This window comes from Saccopteryx bilineata, chromosome 5, assembly GCF_036850765.1.
Source record: "Saccopteryx bilineata isolate mSacBil1 chromosome 5, mSacBil1_pri_phased_curated, whole genome shotgun sequence".
Classification (NCBI taxonomy): domain Eukaryota; kingdom Metazoa; phylum Chordata; class Mammalia; order Chiroptera; family Emballonuridae; genus Saccopteryx; species Saccopteryx bilineata.
Window position 1 is genome coordinate 143,284,107 of NC_089494.1, and position 18,639 is coordinate 143,302,745.

Here is an 18,639-nt window from a genome sequence, read left to right on the forward strand (position 1 = left end):
AGTAGATAGAACGTCGGACTGAGATGCAGAGGACCCAGGTTCGAGACCCCGAGGTCGCCAGCTTGAGCGCAGGCTCATCTGGTTTGAGCTAAGCTCACCAGCTTGAACCCAAGGTCGCTGGCTCGATGAAGGGGTTACTCGGTCTGCTGTAGCCCCACGGTCAAGGCACATATGAGAAAGCAATCAATGAACAACTAAGGTGTTGCAACAAAAAACTGATGATTGATGCTTCTCATCTCTCTCCGTTTCTGTCTGTCTGTCCCTATCTATCCCTTTCTCTGACTTTGACTCTCTCTGTCTCTGTAAAAAAATAAAATAAAAAGAAAATAAAGCTGAGTTAAACATTTTAAAATGGTCTAACATTTTTTAAAAGGTTTTTTTCAAATTAAGGCTGCTAAGTTTCAGACTCCCCACCTCCCTTAAAGGCACAAATCTATTCTCAGTTTTAATTGCTACCAGCTTCCTGATCCTACCTCCCTGACCATTTTGCAGGGAACAATTGTTAAGACAGCAAACAAGTCAAAAAAGAGGCATATATCTATCATATTTAACACCAAGCCCAGAAAAATCAGGAATGACCTCTGGATTTTCACTCTGTTGACACCACGTCAGTCACTAAAAATTAGTACTACTTGAAGTTTTTTGGGGGGAGAAGAAGAGAAGGAAAAACCATTCTTCAAATTATTTCTTAAATTTTTATTTATTGATTTTAGAGAGAGAGGAAGGGGAGAGGAAGATTCTGTTCTCTGATTTATATATTCTTTTAGAAATATTTGTTTGCAAGTGTCACTGTTTTCTTAATAACTGCAACAAGACTTCTATAATTCTTTTTTTTTTTTTTTTTTACAGTCAGAGAGAGGGATAGATAGGGACAGACAGGAATGGAGAGAGATGAGAAGCATCAATCATCAGTTTTTCACTGCGACATCTTAGTTGTTCATTCATTGCTTTCTCATATGTGCCTTGACCACGGGCCTTCAGCAGACCGAGTAACCCCTTGCTCAAGCTGGCGACCTTGGGGTCTCGCACCTGGGTCCTCCGCATCCCAGTTCGACGTTCTATCCACTGTGCCACAGCCTGGTCAGGCTATAATTACATTTTAAATATTGATCATTTTAATTTACCTTAGAGCACTGCTCTTAATTTTAAATCAACTACCTATAAAAAAATCTTAAAGGGTAGGACATGATTACCTAAACATAATGACTTGCGTGATTAGAAAATAAACAGGGCCTATGTGAAAGTTAAATTAGAAATAAACTTTTGTCATTTTGAGAAGATTCAATTACCATTGTACATCACAATTTTAAGAATCCTATCTAAATATTCAATTTATTCTAAACATTTTTGTATCCTTTCCCTTGCACACTGTGTAAAAAACTACACATTTTGCATATCCAGTACCAATACTATTCTCTCAGGCAGCTAAGTTGATGTAGTTCTGCTCTCAGTTCAACTGAGAGGTCAACATGCCTCAGTTGCCTGGAGACTGATGGTTGCTACAGCAGCACAAGATAAGCCAGGCTAAATAAGCTCCAGCTCGAAGGCAGATAGCCTTTACCACTGGATAGAGATAGACGCAGTTGTCTCAGCGTGCAACTCTTCAGTCTAGCTGGATGATCATAGTTGTAAGAGACCCATCTTACTGAAACATGGAAAAAGAAGAAACCATAAAGATTTAATTGGACTGAATGCTGGATTACTTGCAACTATGATTTCTTTGTTCTTTAGTTGAGTCATATGTTAAGTGGAATTTCCCCCCTAGCTATAAATTTCTCTTTACCACCACTTCCCTCATTGACCTCCCTAATGCCAGGCCCTAAAACCACAAACATAATAAATAAGAAGAAATGTGATTTTTGCTTAAATCAGCCTGGAATTAACCAGAGAGTAATTAAAACAGACTTTTATAAAGAAAGAAAAGAAAAATGCACATTGAAAATGTTCATATGAGACTTTGTCCAAGAATATAAACCCATCAATAGCATATGGTTATAGTTAATTAAAATTAAAATAGATAAAATAAAAATAGATACAACTATTTACCCTTTCACCCTCTCAGCCCCAAACCGCTATTATTGTGACTACTCCACTAAGGCTAGTGAAACAAGCTAAAACCAGTCAAACTTCCCTTATTCAGGTTTACAGGTCCACCAAGTAGTTAACTTTCATTTTCAAAGACATACCACTTAATCCTGCCACTGATTTTCTGTGCTGAACTCTGTTTATTCTAATATTTAACCTAATTATAATATATATACTGTACTGTTACATACTTTAAAAATAACAAGGCTGTGCATTGATGTTCAACTCGCACAAAATACATTCTAATGGCCCGTAAAAAACAAAACAAAACAAAACAAAAAAACACATTCCAATGGCCTATACAATGGGAATTATGAATACATGCATAAAGCATAAGTTTACAGCAACTTACCAACAACTACTTAACTAGTTATTTGTTGTAAGACATTTACCACTGTTATAAATTTCTCAAAATGTTAAAACACTTACTACTAGAGCTTTGAATAAAAGTTAAACTATAAAAAATTCCAAATTAAAAAAAAATACATCCTTTAGGAATTTTAAGTTATTATCTTCAGGGAAATGTCTTTTTTATCTAATTCAAGACCATAATTTTCTGATTTGACTCCTGCTTTTAATAGGTGTAGACATTACTGTAGACTAGGTCACCTATCAAATTACAGATCTAAAGTGGAGGAGCAGAATAAATAAATGCAAAACCAACAACACAGTCACCATTATGTTCATACAAGATGTATGAACATTCCTTCTCCCACCAGGAGAAAAGCCATACACTACTTACAGGAATCATTCTCTCTTTATTCTATATTCACCTACACTGGTTTTTTAAAACTTAGCAGGTATATACTCTGGTTTCTCTTCAGATTGCATAAATCTTTCACCTTTTACTAAAACTCAGCAGATACTCATATACTATTTGTGTGGTTTATGAAATTAGAAAATGAATTTTTAAAAACATACATCCAAAATTGGTTCATAGTTTTAAAAAGTTGAACTTTTTATAAATAAAATAAAAAACTGCCCCTTGAACTACTATTTTATATTATTAGAAAAAATTTAGAAACTCAGAAATTAAAAATAATTGATGGCAACATATTCTTTTCTCATCTTGTAAAAATATTTATGATTTCCACTAACATGTCAATACAAACTGAGATACTTTATAAATTCCTATAGGAAGCCCTATTTCATTTCTCTCTTCTCCAATCGAACTCACTTTTGAAACTGATAACCCATCTTCATGTACTTTATAATGTACCTGAGTTGTAGCAACAGCAGGGGTGGCAGATGCTGCTGCTGCTGGAGACAGAGCTCCTACTTGCTGCAAATGCCCAGAAGACTGCTGAGGTAAATGAGAGCTGGAGACAGGAGTACTAGATCCTGAGCCAGAGACTACATTTGGAAATGATACTGCTACATCATTGCTGTTATAAATACCTGAAAAAGAAATATTTTATAACTTAGTCAAATTTGTCAGACACACATTAATCAGTATGTTAGAATACCCGTATTTCCTCCTGATCCCTCCCCACAATGACCAATTTTTATTGGTGATGGTAAAAAAAAAAGTACCAGTAACTAAATATATACTGATTTTTCATAAAACACTTATTATCTAAAAGAAGCCAAGTCTTTTCATATAACAAAAAATGGCTTTGCTAATAAACAGGGGTCACATCACATCAGGAAGTGCTCTGTGAAAATAATAACAAGGGTTTTAGGAATTCCTAAGAGCAATGAAATGTTTCTTTTAGCAATTAGAGTTGCATTAAAAGCACCTGGTAAACCTTTCAAACAGTAGATACAAGGGCCCCAGAACTCACGATTGAGAAAAGTTAAAATGGGAGGAGACTTTGATTTAAAAAGGTCACCCAGTCTGACAAGGTGGTGGCGCAGAGGATAAAACATTGACCTAGGACGCTGAGGTCCCAGGCTTGAAACCCTAAGGAAAACAGCTTGAGTGAGGGGTTGTTGGCTGAGGATGGGGTCATAAACATGACTCCATGGTCTCTGGCTTGAGCCCAATAGCCGCTGACTTGAGCAAGAGATCTCTGGCTCAGCTGGAGTGCCCCCATCAAGGCACATATGAGAAAGCAATCAATAAACAACTTAAAGTGCCTCAACTACGAGTTGATAACTTCTCATCTCTCTCCCCTCCTATCTGTCTGTTCCAGTCTCTCACTCTCGTAAAGAAATAAAAATAAAATAAAATTTAGGTCACCTAAACACAATAAAATTAAAAACAAAAATTAAAAAAAAAAAACAAAATAAAAAGACCACCCACACTATAATGTAGAAAATAAAATAAAATTAAGTCGGACTAGGCTTGAGATTCCAAGACCAATAAAGAGGCTGATGACATTGTGGAACACAGCTATGAGAAAAGAATACAGGTGGCTTCTAGAAAGTCCAGGAAGCATAGAAGTGGGGGTGGGGGGGACAGAGTATTAAGAGATAAACATGACACAGACTACTAGGTAGTAGTAACAGTCTCTTCAAGGAAAAAGGAACACTGGAACCATGGTAAAAGCTAGAAAGTAAGGGGAAAATGAGAGCATGGAAGCAATTCATTCCAAAAAAGTGGATGGAAAGGGGAGGGAGAGGGAAAATGAGAAAGTTAAAGAGAAAACAAGGAGTTAATGAAAAAAAGGTGTGTTTTCTTTTTCTTTTCAAAGATGGAAGATTGTGGTATATGCTAAAGAAGAGTCCCACAGAGAAAAAGAGGTTCTTTGCTGATCAAGGCAAGATATAGGATTATCTAGCTCTGGCTGGAGGATATCTCGGTTAGAGCATCATCCCAAAGTGCAGAGGTTGCCAGTTTGATCCATGATCAGGGCTCATACAGGACCAGATTGATGTTCCTATCCCCCCCCTCTCTAAAATTAATAAAATAAACGTTGAGAGAGAGAGAGAGAGAGAGAGAGAGAGAGGATTATCTATAAATCAGTGGGGTTCTCAACCAGAGGTGATGCCGATCCACAGAAGACATCTGACAATGCCTACAGGCATTTTGGTTGTCAGAACTAGGGAGTGCTACTACTGCAGTATCTAGTAGGTAGAGGCAACAGATACTGCTAAATGCATCCCAGAACACACAGGACAACTCCTCACAATGAAGAATTACCTGGTACACAGAGTCAACAGTGTGGAAGCTGAAATAAAACTCTTAGAGGGTAGGAAGGAATAAGATCCTAAGAACTTGACACTGTAACAAGAGGAAGCAGGAAAAATGTACATAAGTGGGCTGCAGTAAAAAAAAAATCTTTTTGAAAAACTACAGCCCTTGAAGGCAACAAGTTATTATATTAACAATATAATTTACTTATTCTAAAGAACATAAATATTATTGACCCATAATAAATAAAAGCATCTATAATCTTCAAACAAGGGGAATAAAAGAATTGGGACATTATAAAGACCTTACAACAATAATTGAAGCTCCTAAGATATCTATAATTTCTCCAGAAAACACTCATAATTTATTCATTCAACAAATGTATTACCCAGACATCTGAGAGCTCACTGTTTGCCAGACATTATTCTAAGCCCTGGAGATACAAAGCCATTCACAATCTGTGGTCTCTGCCTTCAAGAAGCTTAGTGGAAAAAAGAGACAATTACAAAAGACTGTGAAGAATGATAGAAACATCCTCAGGGGACTATAAATACATATAAAGGAGAATCTAACCCAGACCAGGGGTGAGAGACGGTGGGGAGGTCAGAAAAACTTGCAGAAGAAATGGGTGGCCTTTAAAGCTAGTTTCCAAAGGAACTACAGAACAGAGACAAAGGGCGGTCTCAGGAAGAAACACGCAACAGAGAGCAAGGTAAATTCTAGGAACTTATAAGTACCATCTCTATAGGTTAAGAAAGAAATGAGGCAAAATAATAAGCAGGAACCAGATTAAAAAGAACATTGAAAGTTAAAATGTAAAAAATTAAAAATTTTAGAGACAACAGGAAACCACTGAAGGATTATAAACTGAAGCCTGGTGTGACCAGATTGGTGTTTTAGCAAAACATAAATCACTGGCACAGGCAGAGAACAGATGGGGAAAGATATTTAAATAAAGACCGAGAAAGCTATTAAGGGTTCCTACAATAATAATGATGAGCAAAAATAGGGATTAAACTACTACAGTAACAGCAGTAAAGAGACATGACAAAGGCAAAGTTCATGGGACTGGTAACTAGTTAGATCTGAAAAATAAAAAAGAGGGAAGCCCTGGCCGAGTAGCTCAGTTGCTTGAGCATTGTCCACACACACCGCGGTTGCCAGTTTCATCCCCAGTCAGGGCACACTCAGACAACCAGTGAGTGTATAAATAAGTGGGACAACAAATTGATGTTTCTCTCTCCCCTCCCCCCTTCCTGTCTCTCTAAAATCAATTTTTAAAAATTAAAAAAAAAAGAGGGAAAATTCAGGAAGGACTCTTAAGCACCAGTAAGCAGGTGTGAGTGGTTATACCAATCACTGAAGGAGAAATAGCAATTAAGAATATCAGCATTTGGTTACTGTATATAGGTCACTAGCATAATAGCCCAGTGAGGTAAATATCACTCCCATTTTACATATTAGCAAATAGAAGTTTAAAGAAATAAAGTTAACTTGTGGCGTTCCCAGCCACAGCACCACCTCAAAGCACTGAGCTCCAGCAGAAGGAGAAGGCGTGTACGGAGCTTAAATCCACCTGTGGTTAAAGCACAGTGGAAACAACCAGCTACTAAGGCTGCCTGCAAGGTGCACCCTCTACTGCGGGGGTGAAGACACACATCACAGGCCTGGTAACAGTGGCACTCTGTAAAAGTAGATGTTATTAAAAGTTCACTAAACTTCTGACTTGCAAACTTCCTTTCCAGTGCCTGGTGCTCAGGATTTCAAAAATTGTGCTTCCGGAGTGCAGCTACTGGTACTTTACAGAAGGCAAGTGATACTTCTCTGGTTGGCCTTTTATTTTTATTTTTTTTATTTTTTATTTTTCTTCATTTTTTCTGAAGCTGGAAACAGGGAGAGACAGTCAGACAGACTCCCGCATGCGCCCGACCGGGATCCACCCGGCCCGCCCACCAGGGGCGGTGCTCTGCCCCCCAGGGGGCGATGCTCTGCCCATCCTGGGCGTCGCCATAATGCAACCAAAGCCACTCTAGCGGCTGAGGCAGAGGCCACAGAGCCATGCCCAGCGCCCGGGCCATCTCTGCTTCAATGGAGCCTTGGCTGCGGGAGGGGAAGAGAGAGACAGAGAGGAAAGCGCGGCGGAGGGGTGGAGAAGCAAATGGGCGCTTCTCCTGTGTGCCCTGGCCGGGAATCGAACCCGGGTCCTCCGCACGCTAGGCCGACGCTCTACCGCTGAGCCAACCGGCCAGGGCTGGTTGGCCTTTTAAAAGAGACCAACAATTATGCCAAAGACATCCAGCTAGCATGCCACAATATCTAGATAACATGCTTAAGAATCCACTGTGATGGGAAACATTTCATTCTTAAATTTTTTCTCTTCTTCCTGTTATTGGTGGTTCTAAACGTTAGGTTTGTTCTCCCATGGGATCAAATGGCACCTAAGTACATGACTGCAAGTGAAAAACAGGGAACAGAAATTATTTCCATTTTCATTTGTATGTGAATTTTTAAAATATAAATGCAGGCACAGTAAGCATTAACATAAGTGAAAATGTTTCAGTGAACAAATGTCACAGTTCAGCTTTACATAAATAAATCTGTTCTATTTTTCTGGACAGTGTCAGCACTTGGATTTTTTTAAAACAAGTATATTTCTTATTGATGGTACCAAGATGGGAGTTTGTAGCACATTTACCATACAGTAGTTTCCATCCATTCACTATACTTTCTGAGTTGTCCTACATAAAAGTATATGTTTTGAATGTTGTCTGTCTTCTGTGCTGTTCCTCTAAGTGTGCCAGTAAAACAATTAAACTGCCCTGGCTGGATAGCTAAGTTGGTTGGAGTATTGTTCTGATACTCAGAGGTTGTGGTTCGATCCCCAGTCAAGGCACATAAAGAAATAGATAGAAGTTTCTGTTTCTTGCTCAATGATCTAGTAAAGTGGTAGAATCAGGATTCAAACCCACAGCTGTCTGATTCTATAATGAAACCACTTCCTAATACAAGTTTGAGGTTCAGGATGATCATTGTGGTCTTTGAGATGCCTGCAGAACACAGAACTCTTATATATAAGTCTAGAATAGGATAAGATTAGCCTAAAACTTGGCAGAAAAATCAGGTCTGAAGACACAAGTCTAGGAGTTAGAAGCACAATAAAGTTAGGATAAGTAAACATGAAAATTCAAAGCTTTCTGTTGGTGTGCACTGTGTTTCACAATTTTGACCAGTATTTCATATATAGAAGCATGGAAATTTCATATTTAAATTTTAGATTTCTTATTTCTCCTGAAAAACTGAAGCTTTATCAATAATGGATACTATATTCTGAAATAGCAACAAATTGCCAAAGCTTTGGACAGACACAGATTCTTTCTGTGTGTGTGACAGAGACAGAGAGACAAAGAGAGGGACAGACAGACAGGAAGGGAGAGAGATGAGAAGCATCAATTCTTTGTTGAGGCTCCTTAGTCTCCTTAATTGTTCATTGACTGCTTTCTCATATGTGCCTTGATCGGGGGAGCTACAGCAGAGCGACTGACCCCTTGCTCAAGCCAGTGACCTTGGGCTTCAAGCCCAGCGACCTTTGGGCTCAATCCAGTGACCATGGGATCAAATCTATGATCCCACTCTCAAGCCAGAGACTGCTCGCTCAAGCTGGTGAGTCCGTGCTCAAGCCGATGACCTTGGGGTTTTAAATCTGGGTCCCCTGCATCCCAGTCCACTGCTCTACCCACTGCGCCACCACCTGATCAGGCTAGACACAGGTTCTTTAATCCACCAGTGTCCAGTCATTCCTTATTCTTTACCTCTTCTTCCTTTGTTTATGAATCTGATTTACAACTCCTCATATGAAAGCAGGTCAAAACCAAGGAATGGAAAAATGACATCACCCAAGGGAAGTTCTCAGCATAATCAAGAGAAAAGGACCAAAGACAGAATACTACAGAATATTATCATTTAAAGTGTAGAAAATCAATCAATCAATTAAACCAAAATGAACGGTAGACAAAGAAAGATATACCACAAAGAATAAAATTTAAAAACTAAGAGAATCTTAAAAATCACTTGGAGAATTTCAAAGGAAAAGTCAAATGAGTCTATTGGTCATTTAAGGTAAGGTCAGAAAAAGAAGTCACCAAATGTGACAATAAATGTTGGCAAGATAACTCTTTTAAGAAGATTGGCTGTGAAGAACAGAAAAGAGATAACATGTGAATGAAGCAAATATCTATAAACCTTACGTTCCAAGGGACAGGCACATAGCTGAGAAAAAAATTTTTTTAGTCTGTTTACCCATAGTTTGCTCACCAAATATTGAAAGGCACTGAAGAATGTGAAGAACAGAAGAAAATTCTGCCTTCAGAAAACTTAGTCTCAGAACAGAGCTAATAAGTAATCATAAGCTACTGATAGGAAAGAAATGCTAGATACAATATGTGCATATGACATGACGGACAATTCAAGTTCAGAGGAAGAAACTGGAATGGGAAAGTTCCAGTGAGAAGTACTTACCTCTGCTTTTTAAAAGTCCCTTGAAAGGCAGAATGCTGATTATCTGGGTTTTTTTTTTTTTAATAGTGAAAATCACACTACACATGAAGTCTCCAACTTCTATAACTAAAAGACAAATGTTACCTGGAGACAGCACCATAAAATTGTTCTTTCCTATAAAGCCAAGACAAGAGCTACCTTAAAGGTTTTATTTGAGAATATTCTTGCAAAGGCTCTAGAAATGCCTAATACAAAATAAGTTTCCATAAATGGCAGCTATGGTTATTTTACAGTTAATGCTCTAATTAACATTTTTAAGTCAGGAGAGTACAGTATTATAATTGATAGGTCTTCTACACTTGGAAAACTGAAAATACCATTACCACATGCAATAATATATCATGAAAATGTAATACTGAGAAGCAAAACTGACGATTGAAAATCTTCAATCTCTAAACCTAATCTGTTTTTAACATGACTTAAGTGGGAAAGTGCACAGCTAAATGTGTAAGGAAGTGATCACACTTTGAAACAGTGTCTGGTATTCAGGTTACCACTCTAAAGCAGAACAAATAAAAAATTTCCTTTTCTATTATGGCAGGAAAGCATACAATTCTAAATCTTTTCTTTTTAATGAGAATCATTGCCACCTCAATTCTTGCATACTTCAGCTATAATTAGTAAAGCATGAATAGTTTACTAAGACCTCTAGATCTTTTTTTTCACAAGGCAAATAATCCTCCTTAGATTGTTCTGTACCTGGCTTTACATTTAATTTCACTTTATTTCCATCTTTTTACAAGTTATATGCTATTTCAATCCAAATCAGTGACATTCATCAAATTAAACAGAACTGAGTCCTAAAATGCACAAGTGCTAGGAAAATACACTGAAATTCATGTGTTCAGGATAGAGAATAGAAACAAAGATATAGAATGATACAGAGGGTGACAGTGACATACTGATTCATTCACTCATCTATCCATCCACTTATCAAACAAATATTAATTGCATATCTATTAGAAGCAGGCACTGTGCTGGGAGCAAAGAATAAAGTAGGGAACAAGACAGATAAGATCTCTGCTCTGCAAGAATTTACAACTAAGGGAGGCAAACGTGAAATCAACAGGTAACTATAGATTGTGACAAGTGCTTCGATGGCAGAGGAAAGAGTACCATGAGAGTGAAAAATCAGGAAGCATTAAAGACCTGTTTAATGAAATGACACTAAAGCAAAGACTTCAAAGTTAGGTTGGTAGATATTAACTGCACAAAAAGTAGAAAACTTGTTTAAAAGACATGGAAAAACAAAAAAAATATATAAATAAATAACGTGGCCAGAGCACAATGGAGAGAGTGGTGGAAGACAAGGTTGGAGAGACGGAAGGAACAGGTCTCCCAGGACCCTGAAAGCTATATAAAGGTTAATTACAGCTTATGTTAACAGTAATATGGCCTGCCCAGGCAGTGGCGCAGTGGATAGAGTGTCAGACTGGGATGCTGAGGACACAGGTTCAAAACCCCAAGGTCACCGGCTTGAATGCAGGCTCATCCAGCTTAAGCACAGGGTCTCTGGCTTGAGCGTGGGATCATAGACATGACTGACCCCAAGGTCGCTGGCTTGAGCAAGGGGTCACTGGCTTGGCTGAAGCCTCCCGGTCAAGACACATATGAGAAAGCAATCAGTGAACAAACTAAGGTTCCGCAATAAAGAACTGTTGCTTCCCATCTCTCTCCCTTCCTGTCTGTCTGTCCCTGTCTCCCATAAAAAAAAAAGAGAGTAATACAAGATACCAACCACAAAGATTATGACTTTTTTTTTTATTGATTTTTTAATTGATTTTTAGAGAGAGGGGAGAGAGAGAGAAGGGGGAGGAGCAGGAAGCATCAACTCCCATATGTGCCTTGACCAGGCAAGCCCAGGGTTTCGAACCGGCAACCTTATGACTTTGTTTTTTAAAAAGATCAGATCATCCCTCTGACTGCTATGCAGCAAATGAATTAAGAGGGGGAAGGGTAGAAACAGAACATTTAGGAGGCAACTCCACAATCCAGGTGAACGAGTATATCCCTCTGAACGACAGTGGTAGTGGTAATGAACGTGAGAAGAGGGAATCCAGATGTGGAAATACAGAAGTTGGAATCACCTAACTTGATGATAAGCTATATTTGGTAGGGAAAGAACAGTATTATGAATGAATTCCAGGTTTCTGGCAAGTGATCATAAGTGCCATTTACTGAGATGGTGAAAACTGGAACAGGAAGAATAGATTTTTTTGTAAAAGAGAAAAAAAACCGGGTTATGACTAAGTCTTGAAGACTTCCAACATTTCAAAAATAGTTAGTGGTGGAGAAATCTGTTAAGAAAATTCAGACCAGTAAGGTAAGAAGAAAACCTTGAGTGTAGTTTCACTCAAGTCAAGAGCAGAGTGTCTCAAGAAAGAGAGGGCACACCAACCGTATATCCCATGATGCTGAAGGCTAGCTAAGGGACAGACTGAAAATGCCCACTGGGTCTGGAAACATCGAGACAGATGGTATCTTAGGATACAGAGTATAGTGTGGGCAGAGCCAAGAAAATACTGTTTAGCCCTCAGTATGCCCACTGCAGTTACATAAAATCAATATATGACAGAAGCACACCACAGCCATGACAGAAATATTAGGGTTCATCAACCAGAGTTCCTGCTTCCCAGTTTCAAACTGCCTGGAGGCCAAACCAGTACCACATCAAGTTGCTTGTTCAGCAAAGTAGAAAAGTAAATGAATGGGACAGTCTTAAGGAATATTTAACCAAGCAAATTATTAAGCCTGAGAAGTTATCTCTAAGCCACATCCCAAGAGACCGAATATTCTTTTCTGGTGGTTAATATGGTAAAAAGAAGTTAAAAGTCCAAATTCTGCTCCCTCATGCAAATAACTTAATCTCTCTGAACTAGCACACTTCATTAATAAAATAAGGATGGCACCAATGATTTCCCAGGGCTGGTGAAAGGATAGCTAACATATGTAAAGCATTTATCAATATTATTAGTACATTGTCTACCATTAAAACTTTTCATAAATAGCAGCCATATTATTAAATATAAAAAAGAAATAACAGCTATGTTAAAAGAAATTAATAGGATAATATATGCAATAATAGAAAACTTCAATTATTAATGTTGTCTTAATGTCTCTTTGTTTGGCATCTAATGAATAAACACTTAGGATACTCTGTATCTTGGTTTGCCCTTCCAAGATTGTGGACTGTGTCTCTATATGATTAACAAATTCATTACTCAGATAGGGTAAAATAAAATATAATGCTGAAAAAGGTAGCAGAGGGGATGAGAGGGGCTGGGAACAGAGGGGAGGGGAGAAAAGGTGGTTATAGTAATAGAAAGTCCTCAACAAAAACAAGTATGCTCAGTCATCTAAGATGAAAACTGAAAGATACCCACTGAACTTGGCAATGTAAAAACTATTCCTGACCTGAATGCAGTAGCAGTTCTAGAAGCCAGTAATGAAGTGACATGAAAAATCAATCAGTGAGCCCTGGCTGGCTGGCTCAGCAGCAGATCATTGGCTCGGCGTGTGGAAGTCTCGGGCTTGATTCCCGGCCAGGGCACATAGGAGAAGCGCCCATCAGCTTCTCCACCTTTTCCCTCTCCTTTCTCTCTATCTCTCTCTTCCCTTCTCACAGCCAAGGCTCCATTGGAGCAAAACTGGCCTGGGCGCTGAGGATGGCTCTATGGCCTCTGCCTCAGGCACTGAAGATAGCTCGGGTCGCAGCAGAGCACTGCCCCAGTTGGGCAGAGCATCACCCCCTGGTGGGCGTGCCGGGTGGATCCGGGTATGGCGCATGCGGGAGTCTGTCTGCCTGCCTTCCCGCTTCTCACTTCAGAAAAATACAAAAAAAAAAAAAAAAAAAAAAAATCAGTGAGAGAATTTCTGTTTCTGGCAATGAGGCAGAGAGAACACCCTGATAGATTTCTTCATTAAAAGTACTTAAGAATGAATAGCTGCCTGACTGGTGGTGGCACAGTGATAGAGCCTCAACCTGGGACACTAGGGTTCCATACTCGAAACACTGAGTCACTGGCTTGAGTGTGGACTCATCCAGCTTGAGTGCAGGATCACCAGCTTGAGCGTGAGGTCACCAGCTTGAGCATGGGATCACAGATATGACCCCATGGTCGCTGGCTTGATCCCAAAGGTTGCTGGCTTGAGCAAGGGGTCCCTGGCTCAGCTTGAGCACCTGGTCAAGGTACGTATAAGAAGCAAGCAATGCACAACTACAGTGAAGCAACTATGAGTTGATGCTTCTCATCTCTCCCCCATCACAAAAAAAAAAAAAAGTGTGGGGGCGGACAAGCTGACCCAACCTGAATTTCTTACTGTGCTAATAAATTTGTATGGCTTAAAAATGCAAATTTTGCCTGACCTGTGGTGGCGCAGTGGATAAAGCGTCGACCTGGAAATGCTGAGGTCGCCGGTTCGAAATCCTGGGCTTGCCTGGTCAAGGCACATATGGGAGTTGATGCTTCCAGCTCCTCCCCCCTTCTCTCTGTCTCTCTCTCCTCTCTCTCCCTCTCTGTCTCTCTCCTCTCTAAAAATGAATAAATTAAAAAAAAAAAAAAGAAAAGAAAAAAAAATGCAAATTTTGTAGTAATTTGTTGTGGCAGCAAGGGAAAACTAATAGACTTTCAGTGCCAGGAAGTAAGAAAGTGTTCAAAGAATAATGAGGGCATATCAAAAGGACATGGAGCCCTCTTAAAGGGGCTCCCACTAGCTAAATTGTTAATAGTTTGAATGGATTATAATCCACAGCTCCATAAATCCATATTGATATAAACTGAAAATCTGAGGAAGAATGGGAAAAGAAATCCTTTTCATTGGAAAAGCCTGTATACTCCATCTGATAAGATGCAATGATCAGATCACTTCTAAGATCTCCTGCTCCAAAAAAAGAACCTGAATCTAACAATGAAAGAAAATAAGCCAGCCCTAGCTGGGCAGTTCAGCTGGTTACAGCATCTTCCCTATAAGCCAAGTATGGGTTTGATACCCAGTCAGGGTATATATATATCAGGTCTACCGGAAAGTTCTGTCCGTTTCTATCACAACAAGTTTCGACACGTAAGCACATGTTTATTTGGCACATGTGTGCCTCTCTATTTTTATCACTTAATGTATACATACTGACGTAGCAAATTAACTAAAACAAAGTTGATTCACGTTAGTCTTATGTGTGAAGTGATAGTGTACCCATGGCTACTGATAAAGTTCATTTACGCCACTGTAATTTTTATGAATTTCAACAAGGAAGAAATGCTACAGAAGCATGTCTGTCACATCCACCATATTCCCTGGACTTAGCACCCTCTGACTATCACTTGATTTTGTCCTTACAAAATTTTTTGAAGGGCAAAAAATTCAAAAATGAAGAAGATATCAAACAAGCACTGGTTCAATTTTTCACATCAAAAGACAAAACATTTTTCAAAAATAAGATATACAAATTGCCCTCATGCTGGCAAGAAATCATTAATAATAATGGCAATTATATTATTTAATAAAGTTTATTAACGGTAAGAAAAATTTGTATTTTGTTTTATTCCAAAAACGGACAGAACTTTCCGGTAGACCTTATATAAGAATCAACCAAAGAAAGCACTAATACGTGGAACAAATTGATGTTTCTCTCTGTCTCTTCCTCTCTATCAAAAACCAATCAATAAGTATAAATAAGTAGGAAAAAAAAAAAAACCAAATCCAAAATAATTAACCTGTGATCTTCAAAAATATTGATATAACTGTCAAACTTGAATGGTATTTGAAGACTAGATGGTAGTAATATGGTAGTGTTAATTTCCTATTCTTGACAGCTGTACTGTGACTCTGTAGAAATATTTAAGTGTTCATATCTGGATGGGCACTTCATCTGCAACTTAAATTGTTCTTTGCTTTGACTATTATAGTTTTCCATTCCTAAAGTTTCAAGTTGCTTCCTTTTAATATTTTGTTTCTAATTATTATCTTCCCTCATGTCTTTCCTACTAATATGCTTTCTCTCAATACATAGTTTCATGAGGATTTAGTGGGGTAGCAAATCAGATTTCCTATTATTGCCAACATGGATTAAAGATTTTTGGTCTCCTAAATCTTGACATACTCAGAAACAACTTTCAATATAAGCTTCCCAATACACCTTTTGAATGAAAATATCACTTGCTCCTAATATACAAGCATGATGAAGAAAAGTCTGAGAAGCATAATTCCAAATACCTAGCTGTTATATATATTATCCCATCCTGAGATCCTGAAATAAAATGACCTACTGAGCATGAAACTAATATTAGCCATCTATAGAAACAGCTCACTATAATATATGCTCTATAACTCCATTAATCAAAGTGACTGGGACATAATTTCTGCAAACACATGACTAGAAATTAATGTGAACAGAAGTAAAACAATCAACTGCATTATAAAGAGGGAAAAGAATCTTATCAAGAAGGCAATAATCTTTAAAGAGGGCTTACCTAACTGTTCTACTCTCATATCACACTCATTAAGAAACCAACTTCCCAATTATATTCATTTTCCCAAAATTACTTTAGGGAAGAATAAGGCAAGCAATGTTTGTTATTCTAGACAGTTACTTTTTTTTTTTTTATCATGAATGACTAAATGACATACTTCCCTGCCATCATTTCTGAGATACTGGCTTGCCTAAGCTCACCTGATCCACTCTAGGTATAGATACTGGACAAAACCAAAAGAAGGCTAATATAATAACCTGTGAGAGGGCAAGAATCTGAACCAACCCAGAAATATGAGGAAGAAAGATGGCTTTTGAAAATAATAAATTAAATGTAAAATTCATGTTAAGAAGCTTCAAATTAATTAGAGAAAAAGATTTAGAAAGTACCACTGTTGACACATTCAATTAGGAGGAGATAAAAAATAGAATGAGAGACAGGCTGAAAAACTCTTACCAAAGAATGCAAAAGAAGCGATAACATCGCAGAAGACGGTGAAATTACAGAAGAAAATAACTGTTATCACAGAAGCACAATCTTTACATATATAAGTGTCATTACTATTTATTCTATGTAATCATTAAAACTTTAGTCTGAAGTACACTAAAAGGAAACCACTTTTGTAAACACATTCGTTACTACACATATTAAAGGCAATAATCATCTCTTTTGTGGGGAAACTTATTTTTAAAATTCCTCCTAATTTAAACATTCATTAATCTAAAATAATAAAGTTTTTTAAAATTAAGGATTTGGACTAAAAGTTTTCACAGCAATTCCATCTTCCTTTAAGCGGACTTTTTCTACTTGTTAACTTGATTGCTTCCCATCTATCCAGATTTTTGGCCCATCAAATATTGTTGTTATCTTGCATTTTAATCCATTACCTTTCTAGAGTCTTCCTTTCCACTTAAGACTTTTCTATCTGAAAATAAACCTGATCCAACCTCTTTGTTTTCTCTATCAACATTCCTCAGCCATGACCAATCATGGAGTTTCAGTTACCGACCCCTATATGAACTACTTTTTTCTTTCCTGTCCAAACTCTAATCTCATCTATACATTTGCATGCTAAACATCTCTACTTAAATATCTTGTTGGTAAATGAATACCCAATCTCTCCCAGCTACTGCCATTCAATTCATTGACAATTACTATCAGTAGATCTTCTTGGGTAACATACTCCCCAGTCCTTATTATTATTATTAGCACCTTCAATACATTTAGTTAAATCAGTGATTTTCAACCAGAGTGTCACAGCACATTGTGTATTACAAGAATTTTTAAGACAAGCAATACCTGACTATTTAGTCAGGGGCACTGACCTCTTTTCCTGTCAAATTAAAAAATGACGACAACACAATAACCATCCAGTGTGAACAAATAAAAATTTTAACTATTTTTTGTCAGATCAGCAAAAAATATATTTTTGGTGTGCTACATAATTTTAATAATTAGTTTATGCATGCCATGAGATGAAAATGGTTGAAAGTCGCTGGACTAGATCATACGAAAATCAAACTGGTTTCTCTGCTCAAACATTACTCCTTTCAATCTTATATGCTTCAGCCAGAGAACCTGGGTTTTAACTTTCTTCCCAAGTCAAATACCAACAACTGTAAACTCTCTGGTCTAATATTTTCGCTGCTACTTCTCATATATATATTTCACATAAAATATCAATATCACCATCGCTTCATTCAGCCTGTGTATTCTCATTTATGAGCCACTGCTGGAGCTTTCATGTTCCTGGGATTGGGCATCTAGTCCTGATCCCTATCTCCAAATAGCTAAATTCTTCATGTTTTTTAAGTATCATCAGGTAAAATACTACATTTTCTGTACATTTCATTTCCTCAGTTAAAAGTCATTTTTTCTGACCTTAACTCTTACTGTACTATAGATCATTAGAGAAGTTCTAACTATGTATCCTGAAATTTTTATTTATATACACATTGCTATTCCTTTTAGCTTTTATGTTCCCTCAAGGCAAAATCCATGTGCACTATAGCACTTTTTTTTTAAATCTGTTTTTTTTTTAAAGATTTTTATTTATTCATTTGAGAGAGGAAAGGGGGGGGAGAGACAAAGGGGGAGGAGCAGGAAGCATCAACTCCCATATGTGCCTTGACCAGGTAAGCCCAGGGTTTTGAACCAGCGACCTCAGTGTTCCAAGTTGATGCTTTATCCACTGTACCACCACAGGTCAGGCCCACCATAGTATTCTTATGTCCCCAAAACAACAAATCAGAATCTCAGATACAGAAAGAATTTAATATATATTTGCCAAATGAAAAAAATAAAAAGCTAAGATACTCTTGAAAAGTTCCATACTGCAGATATTCATATCCTGCAGGATCAGTCTTACATGATACTGGGGTTTTTAGAGGAGGGAAAGGATGAAGTAGATACATTAACTGGTTAAGACTAGTGGGTTCAGAATACACACGGCTCACA

The 18,639-nt window shown here is 37.8% G+C and overlaps 1 protein-coding gene across 9 annotated transcripts in view; it reads right to left on the reverse strand.

Annotated features, from left to right (window-relative positions):
• The window catches only part of MLLT10 (MLLT10 histone lysine methyltransferase DOT1L cofactor), a 297,166-nt gene that overhangs the window by 29,044 nt on the left and 249,483 nt on the right, over positions 1-18,639 (reverse strand). For all 9 annotated transcript variants that reach the window (XM_066279459.1, XM_066279458.1, XM_066279455.1 and 6 more), the window contains one exon: positions 3,305-3,483. In XM_066279459.1, coding sequence (XP_066135556.1) covers positions 3,305-3,483 — 179 coding nt within the window. The remainder of the gene's footprint in view (positions 1-3,304; positions 3,484-18,639) is intronic.